At 36.2% G+C, this 24,669-nt stretch overlaps 1 protein-coding gene across 1 annotated transcript in view; it reads left to right on the top strand.

Moving 5' to 3' along the window:
• The window catches only part of RYR2 (ryanodine receptor 2), a gene marked incomplete at its 3' end in the record, with an annotated part of 448,211 nt that overhangs the window by 255,403 nt on the left and 168,139 nt on the right, over positions 1–24,669 (top strand). The window contains exons 25-27 of the mRNA XM_008059232.1: positions 5,146–5,229; positions 20,752–20,911; positions 22,532–22,679. Of these exons, the coding sequence (XP_008057423.1) occupies positions 5,146–5,229; positions 20,752–20,911; positions 22,532–22,679 (392 nt within the window). The remainder of the gene's footprint in view (positions 1–5,145; positions 5,230–20,751; positions 20,912–22,531; positions 22,680–24,669) is intronic.

A 24,669-nucleotide genomic window follows, 5' to 3' on the forward strand; every position in this document is an offset into this window, starting at 1 on the left:
CCTGCGGGCTCAGGCAATCCACTCACCTCAGCCTCCCAAAGGCGTGGGATTACAGACTGAGCCACCGAGCCCGGCCATGTGGCGGTCTCAGATAATGGAGCTGAAAATTCCTATTGCTTAGTGACATCCTAGCTGGCATCACATCATAGCATAACACATTATTTTTTCTATGTTTACATTTACAAATACTCAACTTTGTATTACAGTTGCCTACAGGATTCAGTACGGTCACATGCCATACAGGTTTGCAGCCTGGGAGCAATAAGCTCTACAACATAGCCTAGGTGCACAGTAGGCTATATATTGTAGCATCTGGGTTTGTATAAGTACACTGGGTTTGTATGATATCCACATAATGACAGAATCGCCGAATGATACATTTTCCAGAAGGTAAACCTGCTGTTAAGCAATGCGTGCCTGCATATCCTCAAAGATGCAAGCTAATTTTCATGGAAATACACGAACTAGGTATGGAGTGAGTTTAGGTTCCACCAGTAACTTCAAAGGAGAAGGAGCATCTATAAATCAAGTAAATGAGAATCTACTAAAGGCAAAAAGTGACAAGGTTGGTCAGTATTAAGGAATGCGTGATGAGTCCCTGTGACCTGGGTACTAGTATTCAGCGGCTCTGATCTTCCTCTGTGGTCATGACATGAGGCTTACATTTAGCTTATTCATTCATGGCAGCTCGTTATTTCCCCATTTTTTACAACAAAATGTTTTATTAAAAGGTCGTGGTCTGGCATAATTTAGTTAAATTTGCGGTACATTCCCTATCATTTAAGCGATTGACAGCTAAGGTATCTATTGCAAAGAGTACATTTTGGAGTGTAGAAATCTCCATATTTGCATTTAGTATGTTGGACCTTTGGCAGCTACGTAATGCAGTCTCATTCCTAACAGCTACCGGTGTCTGGTTTGATTAATCATCAGACTGCAAGTACTATGGAGTTATTCCTTATGGTGAATGCCAATGACCCTTTTAATGAGCTGATTCTTAGCTTTTCTTTCTTGATTTTCTTATAGCTAGGTAGTGTATATTTACATGATTTTGTGATGAACTGATTTTGTTCCTTTGAAAATCAAATTAGGGGAAAATATGTCTACTTCTCCAAAATTCACCTGGTGCCCAATTCTAGTAGTTGAGAGAGCACAGTACTTTCTTTTTGTATTTCCTTTATTATTTGGTTGGTAGGCATCAGAGCAGAGTGACTAAGAGCACAGGCTTTGGGGTTGGATGGTCTGGGTTCGAGGTCTTGTTCTATCAAGGGAATCTTGCTGGAATGACTTGACTTCTTAGAACCTTAGTGAAATGAGGATCATAATATATCTGCTTCATGGAATTAGTGTGAGGACTAAATGATAGAATATTAATAAAGCCTTGAACGCCATATGCCTGACAGAGGAAGCACAGTCTTGGTTTTTTGTTTGCTTACTAAATTACTTATCATGGGCGAGATTAACATCTTTATTCATATAAATCCTGAGAAGTGCCAAATAACAAGCAAGGGGTTATTCCGGAATATTTTTCATTTCAGGTCAAGGAACGATTTAATGTGAATATGAATTTTTAGTGCTCTTCTGTGATTTTTCTGTCATGTAAATTGTTGACAGTGACAACTTACTTTAGACTGGACTTGTCATCTGTGTATCGTATTGCGAAATCCTGACACTGTCTTTCAGAACCGTACAGCTTGGTGTAGAGCATGCCTGCCCGATGTCTCCCAAATGTGATCACTGTTACCAGAGGTTTACTCTGTGGTTTAGTTTTCAGTCCCTACCTTATTTTCTCAATTTCAGATTTTAATTTCTGAATGAATAACTCACAGTTTGGAAATTATTGTTATGAAGATTTTTAGACAGCATCTAATGTACTTTCATAGAATTTGTTTCTTAGGAAGTTAATAAAAATATAGTGTCGTACAATGATATTTTTCTCCTGGCCAAGTGTTTTTTTTTTCCCTGAAAATTATTTTTAAGAAATGCAGTGTGTTTATTCATATGGAGGGAAGGATAGGAAGGAGGAGTAGGGACACAGGGACAGAAAGGAGAGAAATATGGAAGGGAAAAAATAACAGATAGGGGAGAGGTATGCTTTTATGTCAGGTTTGTCTCCTATTTCCATGCCTTCTCTTTTTGCAGGGAGGTTCTCTTGCTGGCAACAATCTTTCCAGTTGCTAAATGTTGTGAATCTTTATGTTCCATCCTGGGCTTTTTCTTCTCAGTGTGCAAACTCTCCGGAGTTATCCCCACCACATCCATGATTTAATTACCTCTTAGGTGCTGACAGCCCCTCAAATGTCCCTCTCTACCCTAGACATCTGGTCTGAGCGATGGAAGTGTGCATCCTACCCTTCAGATGACATTTTCCCTGGAGGCATCAGAAGCACCTTGCCCTTCACCTTTACCTGCCCTGTGAATAGCACCCTCTGCTATGCATCCTGCTGCAGAGGAACTGCGAGTCATCCTTGTTTCCCCCTTTTGTTTATTTCCCTTCATCCAGCCCATCACCAGGTCTTCCCAAGTATACCTCCACTCTGTCCCCTTCCTCCGTTCCCATGGCAGTCACCTGGTCAAAGTCACCATCATCTGTCACCCAGACTGCCATGGCAATCTCCTGACTGGTCCTCTCACTTGTCTTCTTCATTCTATGCATAGCAACCGGGTTTATACACACACCCATACCTTCATACTTATGTTGCAAAAAGCAATTCAGTGGCTTCCCATTACACTGGAATAGAATCTGATATCCTCATGATGTGAAGATAGTCACACAACTCTGTAACTTTCCTAAAAATAAAAATAATAATAGATCAGTCTTTTTAAAGTACATTTCCTACTTGGCAACTTCTAATCGTGCCATTCTGTGGCATAACCCTCAGTGACTCCTTGATCGTTCACAAAAGTGTGATCCCTCAACATGGTATTTGAGGCCCTCACTTAATATATTAGTCAGGGCTCTCCAGATAAGCAGAACTAACAGAGTGTATTTCTCTCTCTCTTTCTTTCTCATCTGTTGAGACCGATAATTATTTTAAATAATTGGCAGGCTGCTGGCAGAATTCGCTTTAGTTCAGAATTTTTGTTCTATTCAGGCTTCAACTGATTGGATGAGACCCACCCACATTACTGAAGGTAATGAAGGTTGTCTGCTTTACTTGAAGTAGACCCATTTAAATGTTAATGTCATCCAAAAACACTTTCACAGAAACATGTAAGAATATTTGATCAAATGGCATGGCACTGTGGCCCAGCCAAATTAATACTTAAAATTAGCCATCATACTTCATAAACAAGAAATATTTATGAAGCATATACTGCACCACAAACTTGCTCCAATGTTTCCTTTTACCCTTAACCTACAACATGTGCTCAGATCCTGTAATCCAGTCAGCATTCTGCTGCCCCACTCATAGAGCCCCACCTACTTTCACTTCTAGGTTGTCCATGTCGTTCCCTAACCTGGAACATTTGCCTTCTCATCATCTGTCCCTCATTCCCACATCTTCATCTTTGAAATATTAATTATCCTTCTTAGAATGTAACTTTTCCTTATTTTGAACCCTACTTTATTTTATTATAATTATTCATCATTGTCTTTTCTCTCATCAGACCATATGTACTTTTTAACAGAAATGTTTACAGTAGTTCCCCAAAAATATTAAACAGAAAATTCCAGAAATAACAATTTGCACATTTTAAATTGCATGCCATTCTGAGTAGTGTGATGAAATCTCACTCTGTCCTGTTCCATCCTGCGTGGTACATGAATCCTTCCTTTGTCAGGGTATCCATCTGTAGACACTCCCTGCCTGCTAGTCACTTAGTAGCCGTCTTGGGACTGCAGTAGTTTTGCAGTGCTTGTGTTCAAGTAACCTTTACTTTACTTAATAATGACCCCAAAGTGCAAGAATAGTGATGCTGGCGATTTGGATGTGCCAAAGAAAAACCTTTAAGTGCTTCCCTTGAGTGAAAAGGCTATATATGAAAAAATTAAGGTGACCCCACGAAACTATCTTTCTAGTGTTAAATTCCAAAAGTATAGATAGACCAAGACTGACTAAAGGAATAAAATGAGCTCAATAATGTGCCATGGTATTTTTTCATATATAACCTAAAATTTAACTTGGTAACTGTGTATAAATGGACAAATGTATACATAGATTGATGGATAAAAATCCAGGTTTTGTCTTATGTATATGGTTATCTATCTATCTATAAGGATATGGATATATATAAGATCTATGGATATCTATATATCTATATGTATAGACATTATATAGATATCTATCTGTCCATCCACCTGTTCACCCACACATTTTTAAATGTGGAGATAAATATAGATGGGTTTTAGATCATTTTCACATCCTTACTGGAACCGAGTAGACCTTAGATATTCTGTAATCAAAAAAGAATATGCCATTATATCTTATTCTCTTGAGGCAGGAGAAACCATTGACTGCTATGGGTTCTAAAGAAAAGTTGTATCAAAATATTTCTTGCATATACACATTTGTATGAAAGTTTAAAGCAACAATAGCACACACACATGCGCACACATATATATCTGCTTTAGTGTATGCATAGTATATCTCTAGCAGGATATATAAGAATTTGTAAGCCAGGCACAGTGGCTGACACCTATAATCCCAGCACTTTGGGAGACCAAGGTGAGAGGATTGCTTAAGCTTAGGAGTTTGAGACCAGCCTGGGTAACGTAGTGAAACCTCATCTCTCCAAAAAAAAAAAAAAAAAATTAGCTAGGTGTGACAGCGCAAGCCTATAGACCCAGCTACTTGGGAAGGTGAGACAGAAAGATCACCTGAGCCCAGAAGATTGAGACTGCAATGAGCCATCATCGTGTCACTGTATTCCATCCAGCGTAGGTAACAGAGTGATATTCTATCTCCACCCCCCCCCCAAAATAATTGATAACAATTGATACCTTTGGGGAAGGAGACTTACTTTTCAGCATATCCCTTTTTATGTCATTTCAGTTTTCAGTGTCTTACCTCTTACTCAAAAGTAAATAATTTACAAATAAAGACTTCTGCTATGCTTTCAATGCTACATCTTGCTATCATGTTGGGTTATCTGTACATAGAAAAATAATTACTGCAGCTTATCTCTGGTTTTGTTTTCCAGGACTTTGTTGGCATTAGGATGTCATGTGGGAATATCAGATGAACATGCTGAAGAAAAGGTGAAAAAAATGAAGCTACCCAAGAAGTAAGTCGTAGGACTAAATCAAATATCAAATAATTGTTGTATAAATATGGAGCAACCAAATAACCCTTGATGGACATTCAGATGCTTGGCTTACATCGTGGGTGGAAATAAACATATCCTACAAGGTGACATAAAGTATAATGCCATTTTTTTGAGGCTCAAAATCAAGTAATACTAAAAAACATACACTTTTTTGAGATATCTACTTATTGATAGGACTGATTTTTTAAAAATCAGTGGAATTACAATTTTAGATAGAATTATCTTCAGGATGGTATAAAGGCAGGGACATAGCATAGAGAAGAGCAGTGTTAGTAATGATTTGATTGTTAACTTGGTGGTGGATTAATTAAGTTCATTCTCTTCTAATGCTTTGAAGTATATGGTTTATAGTTATTTATGAGTATTTCTTAAAATGAAAAACATAATGACAATTATAAAATTCAAATATGTCATTAATCACAAGTGTAAATGGATTAACTTTTTCAGGTTAGAGACAGAAGTTGTCAGACTGGATTTAAAAAGATAACTCTTGGTATACAGCTAACAGAAGGCACATCAATAACTTTAGAACATAGAAAAGTTGGAAATAATGCATGAAGCAATTCTGCTCAAAAGGATGCTAATGCAGTTTCATACAAAATTTCCTACATAAGACAAAATAACTTGTAATGCAAAATTAATATAAAAAAGATTAAGGATCAAGAACACAAGCATTATGGTATAGCTAATTATATATGCACCAAGTAAAATACCTTCAAAAACCAATGAAGAAAAGTATGAGTAGATTTTCATAAAGAAATGGGCAGATATAGGTAACCATTATGATAGAACACAACCCAACTCTCAGAAACTGATATGCTCAAAAGATAAAATAGGTTAATAAAAATATAAACCAATACACATTAAAAGTTTGACATACGTGAAACACTGCATGCATGGAACCTTTATAAAATGTAATATCCTTTTAGGACATGAGAACATTGATATTATAAAGCTCATATGCACTGAATCACAATAAAAGCAAAAAATCCTACAAAGTCATAACATGTTTAGAAATTTTAAACCATACTTCTAAATAGCTTGTGTGTCAAGCACATCATCTTGGAAATTAATTAATAATTAACTTATTTATAACTCTGTATTTATTTCTAATTGAAATAGAAGATTCGTATTTCTTGATCTTGCTAAGCTAGCCTCTCCTTTTTTCATGCCTTTTTCCACCAATACATGGTGAGTCAAAACCAAATTTATTTTTTGTTTGCTTGTTCTTGTTTTTGTTTAAATCGACAAATTAAAATTGTATATATTCATGGTACACAACATGATGTTTTGAAATATGTACAGTGTGGAATGACTGAATCAAGCCAATTGACATATTCATTACCTCACACACTCATTTTTATGTGAGGAGAAACTTAAAATCTACTCTCTTAGGAATTTTCAAGTGTACAGCACATTATTAACTACAGTAATTAAGCTGCATAATGCATTTCTTGAACTCATTCATCATGGGAGTTTAAAAACCCCATTATGGAAGAGGAAAATATTTCGTAATAAAACATATAGGTTACATATTACAAAGTAATACTTGGAGAAAGTAGAAGAAAAGAAATAAAAATGGAAACGAATGAATTTGGTGTGGGTAGTATGAAATATAAACACCAGTGAGGCAGCAGGAAAAGAAAAAAAAAAAATCCTGACAATATTGCCAAGAAAAAAAGGAAAATTGCTTTTAATGATTGTAGGAGTATTTTCGTTAGAGTTTGAAAATGTAATAAATGTGTACTAAAATTTTGTAAAGATAAATGATATGGACAGTTTTGTAGAATGATATTAGAACTGATTCAAGAAGGAAGGAAATGTGAATAGAGTTAGAACTATTAAAGGAATTTAATTAATAGTTTAAAATCTATATATACTCATAGACAGACGCACACACACACACACACACACACACACACACCCCAAACAACTTTTCTGTTGATTTACACCAAATATAGACAATCTCAAATGAAAAAAAGAGACACTTTACAGTTTATTTTCTGAAAATAATCTTCATGCTAAAGCCCAGATCAGATGATGTGAAAGAGAAATTTTGAAACAGTCTTAATTATGAGCATAGATATAAAAATACTAAGTAAAATTCTAGCATGCAACTTAACAATGTATTAAAAGAAAGTGTAATATGACCAAGCTGAGTTTATTCCAGTAGTGAAAGCATGTGATTAACATTAAAAATTGTATTTTATCAGTTCATGCATAATTAAGAAGAAAATTCATATGATCAGCTCAACACATTTAAAAATAAATATTTCTGAAAATCTTTTTTGCTTATAAGCAAATGAACTCTTAGTAAGCTGTGATCTGACAGAACCTTGTTCTGACAAAGGCCAGCAGCAACCATTAATCTATAAGGTAAAACCTCCAAATATTTCCTTTAAGAGGGAGAAATGAGAGAATGTATGCCACCATTACCTGATGTGTTCCAGATAACCAGTGCAATGAGACAAGACAAAAATTGGAAAGAATGAAAACAAATTGTCATCAGTGGTAGATATTGTTGCAAAGAAAACTCAGAATTTATAAAATTATTTCAAACAGTATTGCTAGATCCATATCTTTAAAATGTATGTATTATTTACAAATGTAACAAGGAAAAAAAAAGACATTCCCAAATTAGATGAGAAGCCTAAGAATAAATCTAACAAAAGAGATGTGAGACCTCTGTGGATAAAATACTTAAATTTAATTTTAAAACTATAAAGTAGAATATCTAAATAAATAGAGGTAGATCATGTTCATGGATAGTAAGACAAATAAATCATTTCTCCCCAAATTAATTTTAAATTCAATGTTATTCTATTCATCTTCCCAATGGAGAGTCTCAAGCAGCTTGATAAGCTAATTCTAAGATGCATATGGAATTACAAAGGCTTAAGCATAGCCAGCAGTTTCTTGAGACAGAAAATTAACTTGCTTAATTAGATAATCTCAAGACTTACGATAAAGATATGGTAATTAAGGCAGTGTTGTAATGGTTTAGAGACAGACAAATTAAGACCAAATGAGTCGTGAAATATATACATGTATATATGGAAATCTGATGTATGCATCTGATGTATGCCAAAGGTCTTATTACAGATAAGTATGAAAATGATAGATTATTTAATCAGTGATACTTAAATACATGATTAGAAGACTGGAAAAAAAAATACTGGACCCCTACCCTACACTATACACAAACATTAGCATGTTAAATTAAGATCTAATTACACAAGACAAAAACTTTTTTGAAGGCAATGTAGTGAAATACTTTCATAACTTTGGGATGAGGAAGGATTTTTTTTTTATTTGAAAAATAAAAAATTCTCAACTCATTTAAGTTTTTGCTCAGATAAAAGCTCCTTTGAGAGATCTTTCCTAAATATCCTATTTATAGTAGGACCTTTATAATAACACTGTTGACAATTTTCATTACCCTGCTTTATTTTTTTAAATTGCACCTCTACACCTGATGTTATTTATTTTTCATGTCCCCGAAATGTACTCTATAAGGGGTGAGGTTTTGTTTACCATGCCCCCACTTTCTAAAACACCTAGCACATGGTAAGTGCATCATAAGTGTTGTTGTATAAACCAAGTTTTAAAAAATTGACATTGAAAAAAATTGTACAACAAGAGACTATAAGTGAAAAGACTTACATAGCAATATCAAGAATGCCTAAGAATTAATAAAAAGATGTCCTAATAGAAAAATGAGCAAAGAATATAAACAGATAATTCATAAAGAGAAAACCTGCAGATCTAATAAACATATGAAGGACACTCAGCTTCACTAATAATCAAAGAAATGTAAATTAAAATCACAGTGAGAAACTATTTCACATATACGAGGTTGAAAAATATAGAACACTATGGGAGGATTGTAAATTCGTACTAATACTTTGGAGACCAATTTAGCATAATCTTATAAAGTTGAAGATGACCTAGCTATTTCTTATCTAGACTTTAGATAAACTTTTGCACATATGTACAAATTTGAAAAGACTATTCATTGTGGCATAGATTGTAGTAGCAGTAAATTGAAAACAACTTAAATTCCTATCAGACATAAGATCATAAAAATAATTTTTATGGTTTCATGTAGTGGAATGCTACAGAGTATAGCTAATGTAAATATAGCTGAATGTATCCACAGGACGAATTTCAAAATGATTTCCATGAAGCACTCCTCTCCCCCAAAAAGCACAAAGCACGTTACCAAAAAGACAGGTCATCCCATTTAAAGTTTAGAAATATGTACCTGCACATGTTTGTTTGTGGCAGCTCTATTCACAATAGCAGAAACATGGAACTAATCATGTTGCCCATCGAAGCAGTACTAGATTAAAAAAATGTGGTACATTGTACACAATGGAATATTATGCAGCTATAAAGAAGGACAAACATATAAGCTTTGCAGCAACTTGGATGGATTTAGAGTCGATCATATTCAGTGATCTGTCACAGAAACAAAGAACAGAATACCATATGTTCTCACTCATAAGTGGACCTTGAACAATTATAATACTATAAGAAAGGGATTGGCAGTAGTGGGAAACTATGAGGGTAGGGGGTTGGGATTAGCATTTGAGGGGAACTGCTGGGGGAGGGAGGGGCATACTTCATCAACAAGGGTACCTGCATAATCAACATTTGTATACCTAACCCTATATTGTACCCCACATCTTTATAATAAAAAAAATAAAAAACAAAAAAAGTTTAGAAATGTGAAATGCAATTTTGCATATAGTTTATCAAGTCAAATATATGTAGGAACAATATACAAATCAGCCCTAGGGATAGTCAACTTCAAATTCAAGGTAATAATTTGTTTTGGAGAAAAGACGGGGATTAGAATTGAAGAGGGAACACAGGGAGAGCTTGAAATTTATATATTTTGCATTGGCCTGGAATATTTCATAATAATAAAGAGATGGTAGATAACTTAAACCAGATTTTAATCAAGTAAAAAAATGAATAGGAAAGAGGAGATAGCAGACTGAATATAACTAGTCTTTCAGAAGTTCAATAAAGACAGGGTGCAAGTTTCAGAAGAACTTGTTCCCTGTGGTGTCAAAAGAAGTTTTTTTGATAAAGCTCAGGAGACACATGAGCATATCTACGGAATTGTGTGAAGAAACCAGAGGAGACCAATTCTAAAGCAGGGAGGTGACAATTAACAGGAAGATTTCATATTCCTCTTGTCCTGGTATCATACATTCTACCTTTCAAGGAATTTAATGTTGCCTGGATTTGAAGAGAACGAGATAGAGACATCACTTACTGGGTGATTGCAAAGGTACATCCTTCTGAACTGGTTGTATGGTTGGACCGGCCAATAATGTCTAGGTAGACTGATAAAAGTGACAGATTAGAAATTATCTTAGTTTTTCCTAAAAGAAATTATGACGCTCACAGAAGCTTAATTTGGGGTTAAAAGCTTGATAAAAAATGGTATTATTTTTTGCCATGTATAAGTTTGATAAGAACTGGTATTGTTTTTCACCAGCTTTATCTCTGTAGTTTCTCAGTTTGACTCACTTTCCTTTGCTAACAGTATATCTTTTCTGAATGCCAAGATTTTTTTTAATTTTTAATTTTAAATATGTGGAGTACAGTTCAGGGTTAGGTATACACTTGTTCATTTTGCAGGTCCCCTTGTTGATGAGGTGTACCTCCCTCCCCTGGCAGTTTCCCACTACTGCCAATCCCTTTCTTATAGGATTACTATAGTTGTTCAAGGTCCACTTGTGAAGGAGAGCATGTGGTACTCGCTTCTTTGTTTCTGTGTTAGATCACGCAGTATTATAGACTCTAAGCTCATCCAAGTTGCTGCAAAGTTCATAATTTTATCTTTCCTTACAGCAGTATAATATTCCATCGTGTATATGTACCACATTTTTTTTTATCCAGTCCTCTTTTGATGGGCAGCATGGTAGGTTCCATGTTTTTGCTATTGTGAATAATGCTTCAGTAAACATGTGTGTGCAGGTATCTTTTTCATAGAGTTCCTTTGGAACTCAAATCATGGGATTGTGGTGTCATATGGGAGGTTGAGTTTTAGATCTTTTAGGAATCACCACACTGTTTTCCACAGAGGTTGTACTAATTTACCCTCCCACCAATGGTGTAGAAGTGTTCCCTTTTCCCCCACAACTTCGCCAGCATCCGTTGTTTTTTGAGTTATTGATGATGGCCATTCTGACTGGAGTTAGGTGGTATCTCAGTGTAGTTTTAGTTTCCATTTCTTTGATGACTAGTGAGGCTGAGCACTTTCTCATGTATCTCTTGGCTGCTTGTATATCTTCTTTTGAGAAATGTCTATTCATATTTCCTGCCTACTTTGTAATGGGGCTGTTTGGTTTTTTTCTTTTCGGCACTTTTGAGTTCATTATAGATCCTAGATGTTAGGCCTTTGTCAAATATACAGTTGGCAAATATTTTTCCCAGTCTGTGGGTTATGTCCCTGCTCTGTTGATGGCTTCTTTGGCTTTACAGAAGCCAAAGTTTGATGAGGTCCCACTTGTCTATCTTATCTTTTATGGCATGGGCACTGGATTTTGATCAGAAATTGGTTGCCAGTTCCAATTTCCATAACGGTATCTCCTGCGTTTTCTGAGGTTCTTATAGTTTGAGGTTTTACATTTAGGTCTTTGATCCACTTAGAGTTGATTTTTGTGTATGGTGATAGGTAGGGGTCTTGTTTTAATCTTTTACATGTGGACAACCAGTTTTCCCAGCACCTTTTACTGAATAGATTTTCCTCTCCCCAGTGGTTGTTGGTGGTGGAGTCTTTGTTGAAGATGAGTTGGTTGAGAAATGGAGGTTTTGCTTCTGGAATCTCTATCCTGCTCCATTGGTCTATATTCCTATTCTTGTACCAATACCAGGCTGTTTTGATTATTGGAATGCCATGGTTTTGTATGGTACACGTGTGCCTTTTAAGTAGCTTTTATGTAACTGTTAGAAACATGGTCAATTTCCACAGACAACCCTTGGACCATGATCTATGAAAAAGCAATATAGCATAATGACATTTTCGGAGCTTAGAATCATTCTACTGCTGTCTCTTTTGCACATATCTTAGCGATCTTTTGATAATTGGTTAAGTTCAGTATATTAATTAAAATGAAGTGCTACACTCCATATTCGAAAATAGGCACTTTCTACATTACTTTTTTTCTGATATATAATGCGCATCATTCAACTAAAAATCCTTAAGGATTTTTGCAGGATGGGTTATTCATTGTAGTTCTGTTTTTTCTTCTTTCCTATTCCTCCTTTTGTACATTTAAACTCTTGATCCACTGCATAATCTGATGAGCATAGAATCAAATTACTATAGGAGCAAAGAAAAGAGCATCTGAAAAGGAATTTACTCACTCTAAGAGCCTGTGGTCCCCAATATCTAATATGTCTGGTAATTGAGATTTTTTTAAGTGATGGATTTAAATAAAAATAAAATCCTTGTCTGACTACGGATGCCATTTATTTAAACTTTCCTTTAGCACTTGTCTGTTATTAAATCAACACAAAATACAGTCAAAAGCAGGTTGTCCGTATATGTCACTGAGAGAAAAGAGACGGTGTTGAGTAGTGGGGAAAAAATGTATTAGAATCTTCTGAGAAGTTCTTAAAACTAGGCATGGTGGCTCACGCCTGTAATCCCAGCACTTTGGGAGGCAGAGGCGAGAGAATTGCCTGAGCCTGTGGGTTTGAGACCAGCTTGGGCAACATGGTGAGACCTCGACTCTACAATAAGTCAAAAAATTAGCTGGGTATGGTGACTCACGCCTGGAGTTCCAGCTACTTGGAAGGCTAAGGTAGAAGGATCACCTAAGCCCAACAGGTCGAGGATATGGTGACCGTGAGTGTGCCACTGCACTCCATCCTGCGCCAGAGAGGGACACTCTGACTAAAAAAAAAAAGAAACAAAAAACAAAAAAAAACTAGTGCTAGATCTCCTGTTTTTTCCCATCACAGCCTTACCCCTAATGCTGTGAAGCTACCACTTTTGATGGGAGGTATGATACGTGTTATCTCTTAGGGATAGCAGGACAGATAAAAGGATGAGAATAAGATTCTTGATGCATATATATGTATATATCAATTTCAAATGACTTTCAGAAATGAATGCAATAGATACTAAATGTGCACCCATATGTATACTGTTTATATAGACATAAGCACATGTACAGAATTCAGCTTATGTAAATATTTACCTAATTGAAAAATGGTGTTACAAATACAGTTGGATTTTCTGTAATGATGAGGCAGTGTAATTGTGAAGAAAAAAACCTCCACTTGTGACATTCTTTTTATGTGTAGTAGGTAAATTTCATAGACCACACGTTTACAATTGCACCAATGTGTAATACTCTTCATTTTCTCTGATTGGGCTTAATTTCAGATTTAAATCCAGTGGGTCTTGTAGCCAGAATGCAGCCTGAGAGTGGGAACTTAATCCTAGTCTGTTTAGGGCAAACTCAATTAAACCAATGTTTTCTGGTTATATTCGCATGTCTAAGACTTGATTCCAATGCCATCTTCTTAAGCAGTCTTCCTCAACTTCTTTAAAAGTGCCCCATTTAAAAGTGTACTTCCTCTCATTCCCCTTTGCTATTTTATTTTTCTCCTGTAGCATTTACATCTTCTAACATACTGTGTTACATTTTACTTGGTTTACTACCTGATTCCCCATCAGAACATAATTTCTATAAAGTTATAGCTCTTTTATCTGGATGGTTCAGTAATATGTAATTAGTTCCTAGAAAAGTGACTGAAAGTATTCTAAGCAGAACATTTGTTGGTGAAACTTAATTCAGAGTTTACACGTCTCTTATTCCCCAGGCTGTGTATGTTCTGGGGCACTCACCTGAGAGGGAGGAGACATCCAATCATTGGTCATTCTTATTTGAGTTTGCTTCATTGGCTGCATTGACTTTATTTATCTCTGGTAACATTTTATTGGATACAAGTTTCCTGGACTGATCTTTGGTAATGGGCCCACACACTGGGTTCTTCTCATCTCTGTGAGTCACTACCTTTCCCCTTGCCTTATTCAAGCCTCTTTAGGGAGTGCTGGAAACCTAAGAATGCTCTCTCTGCTGCTAGGGGATTGCAGCCTATTGTTGGAGGGAGAAGGAAAGAATGGTTGTTTCAGCCCTGTCAGCCTAGACTAGGTTTGTCACCATATCTATACTGTTCAAGAGTTTGAGTGTATGAAATTATAGGACCTGGCCATTTTCCTGTGTTCAATCTGGGAAGCAAGATAGACATTCACCTTGGCTCTGGGATCTATCTGTTCCCCACCTGGGAGAGAGTTTGGGGAGAACTCTCTCCTCTTCTGTGCTCTGGAATATTCCACGGGTTTTATACTGAAGATACTGGGTTCTTTATCTGTTCTTCTTTTCTGTCTCAAGGCACAAGGTTTTGTTCTTTTGGTATTCAGAAGTATAGATTTTGCTATCATAAGGCCATTCTCAAAAGATCTTTGTCTCTGCATTGAATTTTCAAAGAGATTTTAAAATCCAAAAGTGAATAATAGCTTTTTTTTTTCCTTTCTTGAAAACGGTGGATATTTCATGGTCTTGTTTCAAAGGAACTAAGGGAGAAGAAGGCCTTAAAATAGAAAGGAATTTGGGGACTTGGAAGGAAAAGGGCACACCATCATATTACATGTTTATTTAAACAACAACAACAAAAAATGAAATAGTTGAAGAACTATAACTCTTGTTCTGTCCCTTCTAATTTCTACATCAAAATTAACTCTTCTGTATTTGGTTTTAGAAGAATGATTTTTGAGTGTTCTCTGTAACCATTCTGTGAAAGTGTCAGCCCAGTATTCATCTCTAGTAGATGGGCTTTCAGCAAAACTTGATCTTAATATCTCTGGCATGCAGTCATCTGAGAATTTCCCATTTGGGAAGGGAAAGGCTGATTTGGTTTCAAAATTTACAGCCAACATTGACTGATCTTGGACATAATCTTTTCGTGTTTACTGTGTATCTTTCACAGCGTAATGATTTCTAAGCTCCATTTCACTTGATTCATACTGTACAAGTAAGCTTGAGAGGTAGGGGTAGTTGGAGAAAAAAGAAGAGGCTTGGTACTTAATGTTTTTGGTATTCTGCCATGTTTTCATTGTGTCACTTTAATTGACCCTTTGTGATATTATAGGGAGCACTTGTTTTTTCAAAGACTCATGTAGAATACCTGCTTGAGAGGAATGTGGGTCAGATGGGAATGAAGCACATAATGGAATGGATACTTAACATGACAATTCATCAGTGAGGTCAAGCCCTGTCAATTTTTTTGTTTATATCTTTGGTAATTTGATGCACATGGACTTGATAGTTTGCCAGGATTTTGTTTTGTTTTGTTTCCAGAGATATTTTTTAAAAGAAATTTTACTATAAGTGTACTGAAGTCTAGATGGTATAGGTATTTTTTTGCTCTCACTATTGCTGTTTTATTTTATTTTATTGCCAAATTAAAGTTAAGAGCTAATAACTACAAAATAATTTTGATACTTTGGAAAGTGAGCATATTGAATATATTTGTTTAATTCTCTATATATTCCTTATAAGCTAATTTTGAAAGATAATAGATGATACAGAGACCTTGCACATTAAAGTAGGAAGGTACAAGGTATATCTATTAAACACATTGGAGGAGAGAGATATATTGATAGATGCTGGTGGAATTTTTCCAGGTATTTCAAGAAGGTGGAATGTAAAACATAGACATCTTTAATATGAGCAATACATATTTTTATATTAACATAATATATTAATATGTAACATTAATAAAGATATGTTTCTCTATTTTTTGAGCTATGAAATTTTACTTCCCAAGAATTCTTTTAGCATTCTTTCCTTTATTTACTTTAAATTTGTAGAAATTAGCCAGGCATAGTGTTACATGCCTATAGTTCTAGCTACTTGGGAATCTAAGGCAAGAGGATCACTTGAGTTCCAGAGTTTGAGGCTGTGGTGAGCTGTGGTTGTTCCACTGTACTTTAGCCTGGGCAACAAAGTGAGACCCTGTCTCAAATAAATAAATAATTTCTGAAATTAATCTGAAATTTTGCTTAAAGTAATTTAGCTTGTAAGATTCATGTCAATTACATCTTTTATTCAAAAGACCTTTTTTCTTTTTCAACTTCAAGAAGATAATTCATATTTGCAGTGATTGACCATTGTACACCTAATTAATGTCTGTTCACAAGATAAAATTGACATCATTAGTAAGAATACATTTATTTCATTTTTTTCTTTTTTTTAAGTCTGTGTCTCACTCTGTTGCTCAGGCTGAAGTACAGTGGCACAGTCATGGCTCACTACAGCCTCAAACTTCTGTGCTTAAGTGACTTTCCTGCCTTAGCCTCCCGAGTACCTGGGCTTATAGGCAAATGTCACCTCCCTCGCTAGTTTTTTTTTGTAGAGACAAGGTCTTGTTGCCTAGGCTGGACTTGAACTCTTGGGCTCAAGCCATCCTACCACCATGGCCCAAAGTGTTGAGATTATAGGCATGAGCCACCATGCCTGGACTGTTTATTTACTTTTGATATAATGATTTTGAGTCTTAGTTTCTTTGTCAAGATGTACTACAAACAGAGAAATGGTTTTATAAGTTATCATTGATGCCATTAATTCATATTGGTGAGGCATGTATTATGTCAGCGGTTTTATCAAAGGCAATTGTTTGAAGTATATGAATTTCAAAGATATTTATATTTATTTTTACTGTACAAAATGATTTTAAGAACAATAGAGGTAGAAATAAAGAGAGTCAGGTAAAGTAGAAGCCCATAACTTTTAATTTGGGTGGGATTATTAGCCATTTAAAAGAGCTACTTTAAACTTTAGACCCTTTTGTTGCACAGGGTTATGATAGGTTCATTTGCCTGAGTTGCAGTATGTCAGTGTATCTAGATATCAGCGATTGCAGCAGAGAAAAAGTTGAATAATTGTAGCAGTTGAAGGAGATGGAAGGAAACCTTAAATCCTCCATCCCGCCCCCCCCCACCCCCGTGAGTGAGTTTGATTCTGAGGACTTTAAGGAGCTTGAAGGGGGCAGAGGTGTCAGGATTGTTGACTGGTAGAAGAGTATAGGGTGAAGTTGATCAAAGAATGAAGAAATTGCATTCTCATGCTGATTTGCTTCCTCAGTGAGGGCCTTTAAAACTGGTTGATGTTAGCTATTGCACTGGAATTTAGGGTCTAAAAAACATCTTAAGCAATTTTTAAACAAAAAGCCAGCTTTATGATTCTAATGTCAGTGATCTTATCTGTAGAAACAGTAGGAATGCAAACCAATTTGTAAACTAAAGCCTTATGATTCTAAGGTCAGAAATCCTTTCTGTAGAGACAATGGAGATGCAATCAGTCTGCTTCCAGTGACTTTTGGCTACCATGAAATTGGCCAAAGTGCAACTTGATTGATGCTTAATTATATTTCTGCCTAAGCAGAAATAGAACTCAGCATATAACTCTTTTTAACCCTGAGAAGATGATTTCAGAGTTACACAGAAAAGCAAGTAAATTAATTTGCAGTATATATCTGAGCATGAGTGTGAACTAATTATTGTGCTACTTAGAATCAACAGATGCCAATACATCTCCATGAGTTTTCATCGTGATCATAGGGTAAGGCAACTCTAGAACTCCTATATAAAAAAAGGAAAGCTTAAAAAATAAAGAGAAGTGGTTCCGTTAATATTATCCAGCTTCACACATTAGTAGAACTTGCCTATAATTTTTTTATTTGGAAGGAACTCCCCAGTCTCTACATTTCAAAAATACTTCCTCATCCCACAAGGTATTGCTGGAAAGTCTGTCATTAGAATTGGTTGCTGGGAAGGCTGGTTCCTCCTGGAGAATGCATGTCTTCGTCATTAAGGTGACGTTGGCTCTAATCAAGGATTCATAGAAGAATATTAAACCTTTACCATCTGTGTGCCCTCTGTGACAACAAGGTGGGAACAAGGCAGTTGGAAATTGAGAGGAGAAAGAAGGTTGCTTGCTACTTTAGGCTGTGTGAGTTTGTGCTGGTCAGGGGAACTGAGAAGCAGCCTTGGGGAAGTAAAACTGGGCTCTTCATCAGGCATCTGAGGCTGTCTCCAACAAACTTGGGAATTAGTTCAAGCATGATCACCTGCCAGTGCATTTGAAATGTACCGAGAGATTTTTCTTGAAGAATGAAAATTTGTATATATGACTATGATTCTAGTCTGTTAGAAGATCAGAATTCGAGCTGGGCTCGGTGGCTCAGCCTGTAATCCCACGCCTTTGGGAGGCTGAGGTGAGTGGATTGCCTGAGCCCGCGGGTTCGAGACCCGCCTGGGCAGCGAGACTTCATCTCTACAATAAATCAAAAAATGAGCCGGGCGTGGTAGCGTGCGCCTGTAGTTCCAGCTACTTGGAACGGTGAAGCAGAAGGATCACTGGAGCCCAGCAGGCGAGGCTGCGGTGGCCAGGAGCAGCCACTGCACTCCAGTCTGGGCAACAGAGTGAGACTCCAACTCAAAAAAAGAAAAAAAAAAAAAAAAAAGATCAGAATTCTATCAAATACAATGATTTATATGAGTGGTTAAAAAAATCCCATGTGGCTTCTTTATTAGAAAAAGGGGAAAGAGAAGAAGGAGAAGAGCTATTTTTAATTGCCCATAATTCAGTTTTATTTACAGTGGATCAAAAATTTCATGTTTATAAATTTAACTTATGAATGTAAATCAAATGACATAAACCAGTAATTAGCCATACTTTTTCATTCTAACTTAAAACAAAATATTTCTAAAAGTTTTGTCTATAGATAAATTATTTATAAAATAAGGGATGTTTTATAATGAAATAGTAGTAATTAAGGTAAAGTCAATTTTGTACAGCCTTAAACAATTATTTTTTGCTGTAATACACTGATTTATTCAGCAGATCTTTACTGGATGCCTTATTGGTCTCTATTCTGGGAGCTGGAGATTGCTGTGAACAAAATAGATACTTCTCTGCTCTCAGGGAACTTACCTTGTAATGATGCCAGCTGTAGCCCAGGCTAACAACAATAAGAAAGAAACCATTTAGTTTATTTTAAAGAGCATTTTCTTGTATATTTTGATAATTAATTTTGTAACTTAACATAATTGTCTAGGGCATTTTCTTTTTTTATAAGTTGAGGATACAGATGCATATACGATTATATTAATTTGGTCAATAAATTTAATTCTTTCAAAAACTACATAGAAAAAGGCTACTATTTACTGGGAACTATTTTAAGTATAATGGCAGTTAGCAAAATGAATTAGAGACAGATCCTGACCTCAAGGTGTAGTTGATTATTGCAAATACGACAGAAGAATGAAAGAAAAGCAGTTATAGAACAGGCTTTGCGCCAGTCTTGGTAGTTAAATAGAATGAAACACTGTGTGTCTGTGTGAAGCAGGACAGTACTATTGTCCTTATAGAAGCATGTTGAAAATTTAATATTTTCAATTTTATATTTCCTCCAAAAGATTATACCTGTTTAGGTTTTCTCTCCAGCTCAGAGTATGGAAATAGTCTCCGGTAAGAATTCCTTTAACTCCAAGGAAATAAAATGTAATCATATTTTAGATGATTATATAGCTGAGATTTTTCTCTACTTCCTAGCTTCTATCTTATTTAGAGGCTTCCTAAATAATGTAGCTAGGAATGGCAATCAGGAAACAAACTGCAAATGCTTTAAAATTTCCCTGTAAATAAGGAATTAATGGTATCTGAAATGACACCTATTTATGAAATAAATGTTACATTTAAACGTTGAAGAAGGCCGGGCTCGGTGGCTCACCTTGTAATCCCAGAACTTTGGTAGGCTGAGGCGAGTGGATTGCCTGAGCCCGTGGGTTCGAGACCAGCCCAGGCAACTTGGTGAGATCTCGTCTCTACAATAAATCAAAACTTAACTGGGCATGGTAGCATGTGCCTGTAGATCCAGCTATTTGGAAGGCTGAGGTGGAAGGATTGCCAGAGCCCAGTAGGTTGATGCTGGGGTGGCCACGAGCATGCCACTGCACTCCAGCCTGGGTGATGGAGTGAGACTCCAACTAAAAAAAAAAAAAGTTGAGGAAAAGTCAGGACTTCACAGGAAGAGAAAACTATCAAATGATGTAAGTTAGCCAATATTTTGATTTAGACTATACAAACCTTGACTATTAGAAACACAAACAATGATAGATCTTTCTCATCTTTGAGAGACAGGTAAGTTCTGATTTCTGTTTTCTTGGTATAAAATCGAGCATATAAAGATTGTGTGGCCTTTCCGCCTGATCCGTTATTATGCTGAAGTGAAAGGGACCCAGGCTGGCTGACTGTTACTTTATCAGTCAGTGGTTACCATTGTGGTTTATAGAACAACTGGAATTAGGTAGAGTCATGAAATGACTTCTAAAGACATATGTATGAAAAGCCCAATGATAGGCATATTTCTTTTTTTGCTTTGTAGTTACCAACTGACAAGTGGCTACAAGCCTGCCCCTATGGACCTGAGCTTTATAAAACTCACCCCATCTCAAGAAGCAATGGTGGACAAGTTGGCAGAAAATGCTCACAATGTGTGGGCCCGGGATCGAATTCGGCAGGGCTGGACTTACGGTATCCAACAGGTACATGGGAATTTATAGCTCCACAGCATGTAGTCTGAGACTTACATGCATGGGAATTAGAATAGTTTGCAACTAGAGGTATTAAATACTGTCTAATTTAAAACTCATATAGATGTCTTCATGTACTTGCACATTTGTTCTAAAGTACCTGATTAGTGCTAGACTCAAGAAATTAGATGATCTTAGCTGTGGATGTTATCACGAAAGACACTTATTAGGTACAGAGTGAGTAATACTACATGGGTGATGGGCCATATGGTTTTGTGACATTTCTCTCTCTGAGATTGTATTTTAGGAAAAACTTTTGAACTAGAAGAAGATGGAGATAAAAGAATAATAAAACAGGTTCACAATTCCTTATTCACAACTCCTAGGGCGAGGTGAATTTTTTTGTTTTTTTAAAGATTTTTTTGACTTGTTTTCCAAATGGTGATAGAACGATATATATTACATGTTACATAGCAACCTCAGTAGGACAGCAGGCTACCAATTACTACTTTTTCAGCACAGTGTAGGCATGATAATACCAAGAGGGATAAGTCAAGACTGTGAACAGCACTGCATCAGTTCATAAAGGTTTCACCATCCGGTTATTGTTATAGACAGTTTTAACTCCAAGTATCAGTAGGTGTTCGGGTATTTAGGTTTAGGTATTAAGTACAAACTTGCCGGAAAGAGGGAAGAAAGAAGAGACAAAACAGTATTCCTTCTCTAGTTTACCAGAACAACCTCTGTCCACCTCTGTAGCCTTAATTCTTTTTTCTTTTTTGAGAAGGTGTGGGGATATCTATAACCTCCCAATTCCTCTTTATGCTAAAGTAAATTGAGAATTAGTTATGCATCTTGAAATGTGGAAATTCAAGATATGCTCTGCCCTACACACTTGGTAGTTGATGCATCTCCACGTCCCATGAAAGTCAGTTTGGTACTTACTCTAAAACTAGGCGTCCTTTTGCCAAGGTAATAAGATAACTGGTCCTCTCTCTTTGTACAACATTTTAGCCACATTTTAAATCTGGAGTTTCTTTTAGAATAGACAAGTTATGATATTTGCAGTCACTTCAGTGTATTGCCTGGTTTCACTGATTGATAAGATCAACTGAATGCATATTTTTCGAGCTAGCTAAGCAACATAGATTGGTGTTCCATGGTACACTTTTTTTTTCTGAAGAAAAGACAGCAGCCCTGTGTTCTTTGTTGGCTCTAAATCACTGAGGTGTGACCAGGACTAATTTGGCATTTATTGGAAAAAAACAAAACAAAACAAACTTATCAGTGAACTGAACTAGGAAATTACATGTTCTCTAAGTTATCCCTTTGCCTTGTGACCATGGGATATAGAAGTGGTTAGAGGACATTAAAGTCATCTTTTGTTATTATTATTATTATTTTTTCTTCTCATGGAGAGGACCTGCTTTAAATTTATGCACTTCTTCATTTGAGTGAATCCTTTATATAGACAATGTTTTGGTAACTTCCATAGCCTAGCAATACAAAGGGAATGGAAAGGGCAGTTTTTACCTCATAGGCTTTAAATTTTGATATATTTAGCAGCTGCCTCTTTCCAAAAGCCTTGGTATTGCTTTGATGACTGAGTACCATTTTTTTTTTCCCCTACAGGATGTAAAGAACAGAAGAAACCCTCGCCTTGTTCCCTACACTCTTCTGGATGACCGAACCAAGAAATCCAACAAGGACAGCCTCCGGGAGGCTGTGCGCACGCTGCTGGGTTATGGTTACAACCTGGAAGCACCAGATCAAGACCATGGTATTTTGGTTTTACTTTGCTCCCCTTTGTTTGAAAATCATGTAATAGTTCTTTAAAGCCAAATACATGAATCAGAGGGGGAGTACCTGATAGAGTCCTTTAGTCTGTGTGTAATTTAAAAGCAGTGCATTTTTTCCCTAAGGGATTAGACTCATCTCTCAGTAGGCTGGCTCAGTACCATAGTGGTTCTATAGGGAGAGGCAATGGATTGACCTTCCCAAAGAGTTTGAGATGAATAGTTACCTCTTTGATTATGATGTCACTGGCCTCTTCCCCTACCCCACCCGCCTTCTTCCAGAAGAGCTCATTTTTGTTGATTTGGGGAGTAAGTCTGTAGGGGGAGCTAGTATTTCCCAAAATTTCACCTTTATAATGTATACTTATACATATAGACAATGTTTAACTAATTAATGTGATATTTTGCTTTAAGGAAAAAACATTAGCCTGAGCACTCAATGAATATGGGTTGAATCAAATTTTAAAATTTTAAATTAAAAAAGTTTATTTTTTGAGTTGGAGTCTCACTCCATTGCCCGGGAGAGTGCAGTGGTACATTCACAGCCACCCCAGCATCGACATGCTGTGCTCAGGCGATCCTTCTGCCTCAGCCTTCCAAATAACTGGAACTACAGACGCGTGAAACCATGCCAGATTACTTTATCTATCTATCTATCTATCTATCTATCTATCTATCTATCTATCTATCTATCTATCTAATCTATCCATTTATTTATTGTAGAGATGAGTTCTTGCCAAGTTTCCCAGGCCATTCTCGAACCCATGGGCTCAGGCAATCCCCTCACCTTGGCCTCCCAAAACACTGGAATTACAGGCTTGAGCCACCACACCTGGCCTAAATTTATAAATTTAGAGACCCTATAAAGAACACATTTTCCTTAAATGATACCTTTGAAAACTATAGTTTAAAATGATCAACTCATTAATCCTTTGCTCCTGCAGTTTGAATTAGTATTTAATATCTGTATTTTAAAAATTAACAAAAATGAAATAAAGATTGTTTCAATGTAGTGCATTTTTTGTTTTACAATTTAAAAAAATCTATCCCAAATATTATCTGATGGCTAATATTTTCAATGTGGTATCTGTGCATAAAAAAATGAATCCAGATATCTTAAATAATACAGTTAGTCCCTTACTTGCAAATTAATTCTGTTCTAAGAGTGCATTTGTAAGTCCAATTTGTTTATAAGTCCAGCAAAGTTAGCCTAGGTACCCAAGTAACACAATCAGCTAATACAGTACCAGCTACATCACCGCGGCTTTTATGCTTGCTTCTAGGCATCCTGGGCTTGAAATAAAGATACTGTACTACGTACTCTATACAGTAAAGGATACAAAAGCACACCACTTGTGGAGGGTGCATGCATGTGGCAATGTAGCAATGTATGCCAGACTCGTGTACTAACTTATGTGATTAGACATGTGAACACAGGTTTGTATCTTTGAAAGTTTGCAACTTGAATGTTTACATGTAGGAGACTTACTATAGTGAAGGCTTAGCCGGGTGCAGTGGCTCACACCTGTTAGTAATCTCAACACTTTGGGAGGCTGAGGCAGCAGGATTGTTTGAGCCCAGGAGTTCAGACCAGCCTAGTCAACATAGTGAGACCTCATCTCTACAAAAATTCAAAAAACTAGCTGGGTATAGTGATGCATGCCTCTAGTTCCAGCTATTTGGGAGGCTAAGGCAGGAGGATCTCTTGAGCCCAAGAATTTGAGGCTGTAATGAGCTGTGAGCATGCAGGATAACTGCATTCCATCCTGGATCACAGAGCAAGAACTTGACTCAAAATAAGGATGATACTAATAATAATGCAAGTTACTCTTCAAATTATGTTCAAATGTGCAACAATTATTATTTAATTCTCACAGTAACTCAGTAAGGATGATACTTGTATTATTCTCATTTCACAGGTAAGGAAACAGATTTAGAGACTTCTGTGTCTTCCTGTTTAAAATGGTGGATGCA

This window comes from Carlito syrichta, unplaced genomic scaffold (assembly GCF_000164805.1).
Source record: "Carlito syrichta isolate Samal-C Ts95f unplaced genomic scaffold, Tarsius_syrichta-2.0.1 Scaffold303965, whole genome shotgun sequence".
Lineage (NCBI taxonomy): Eukaryota > Metazoa > Chordata > Mammalia > Primates > Tarsiidae > Carlito > Carlito syrichta.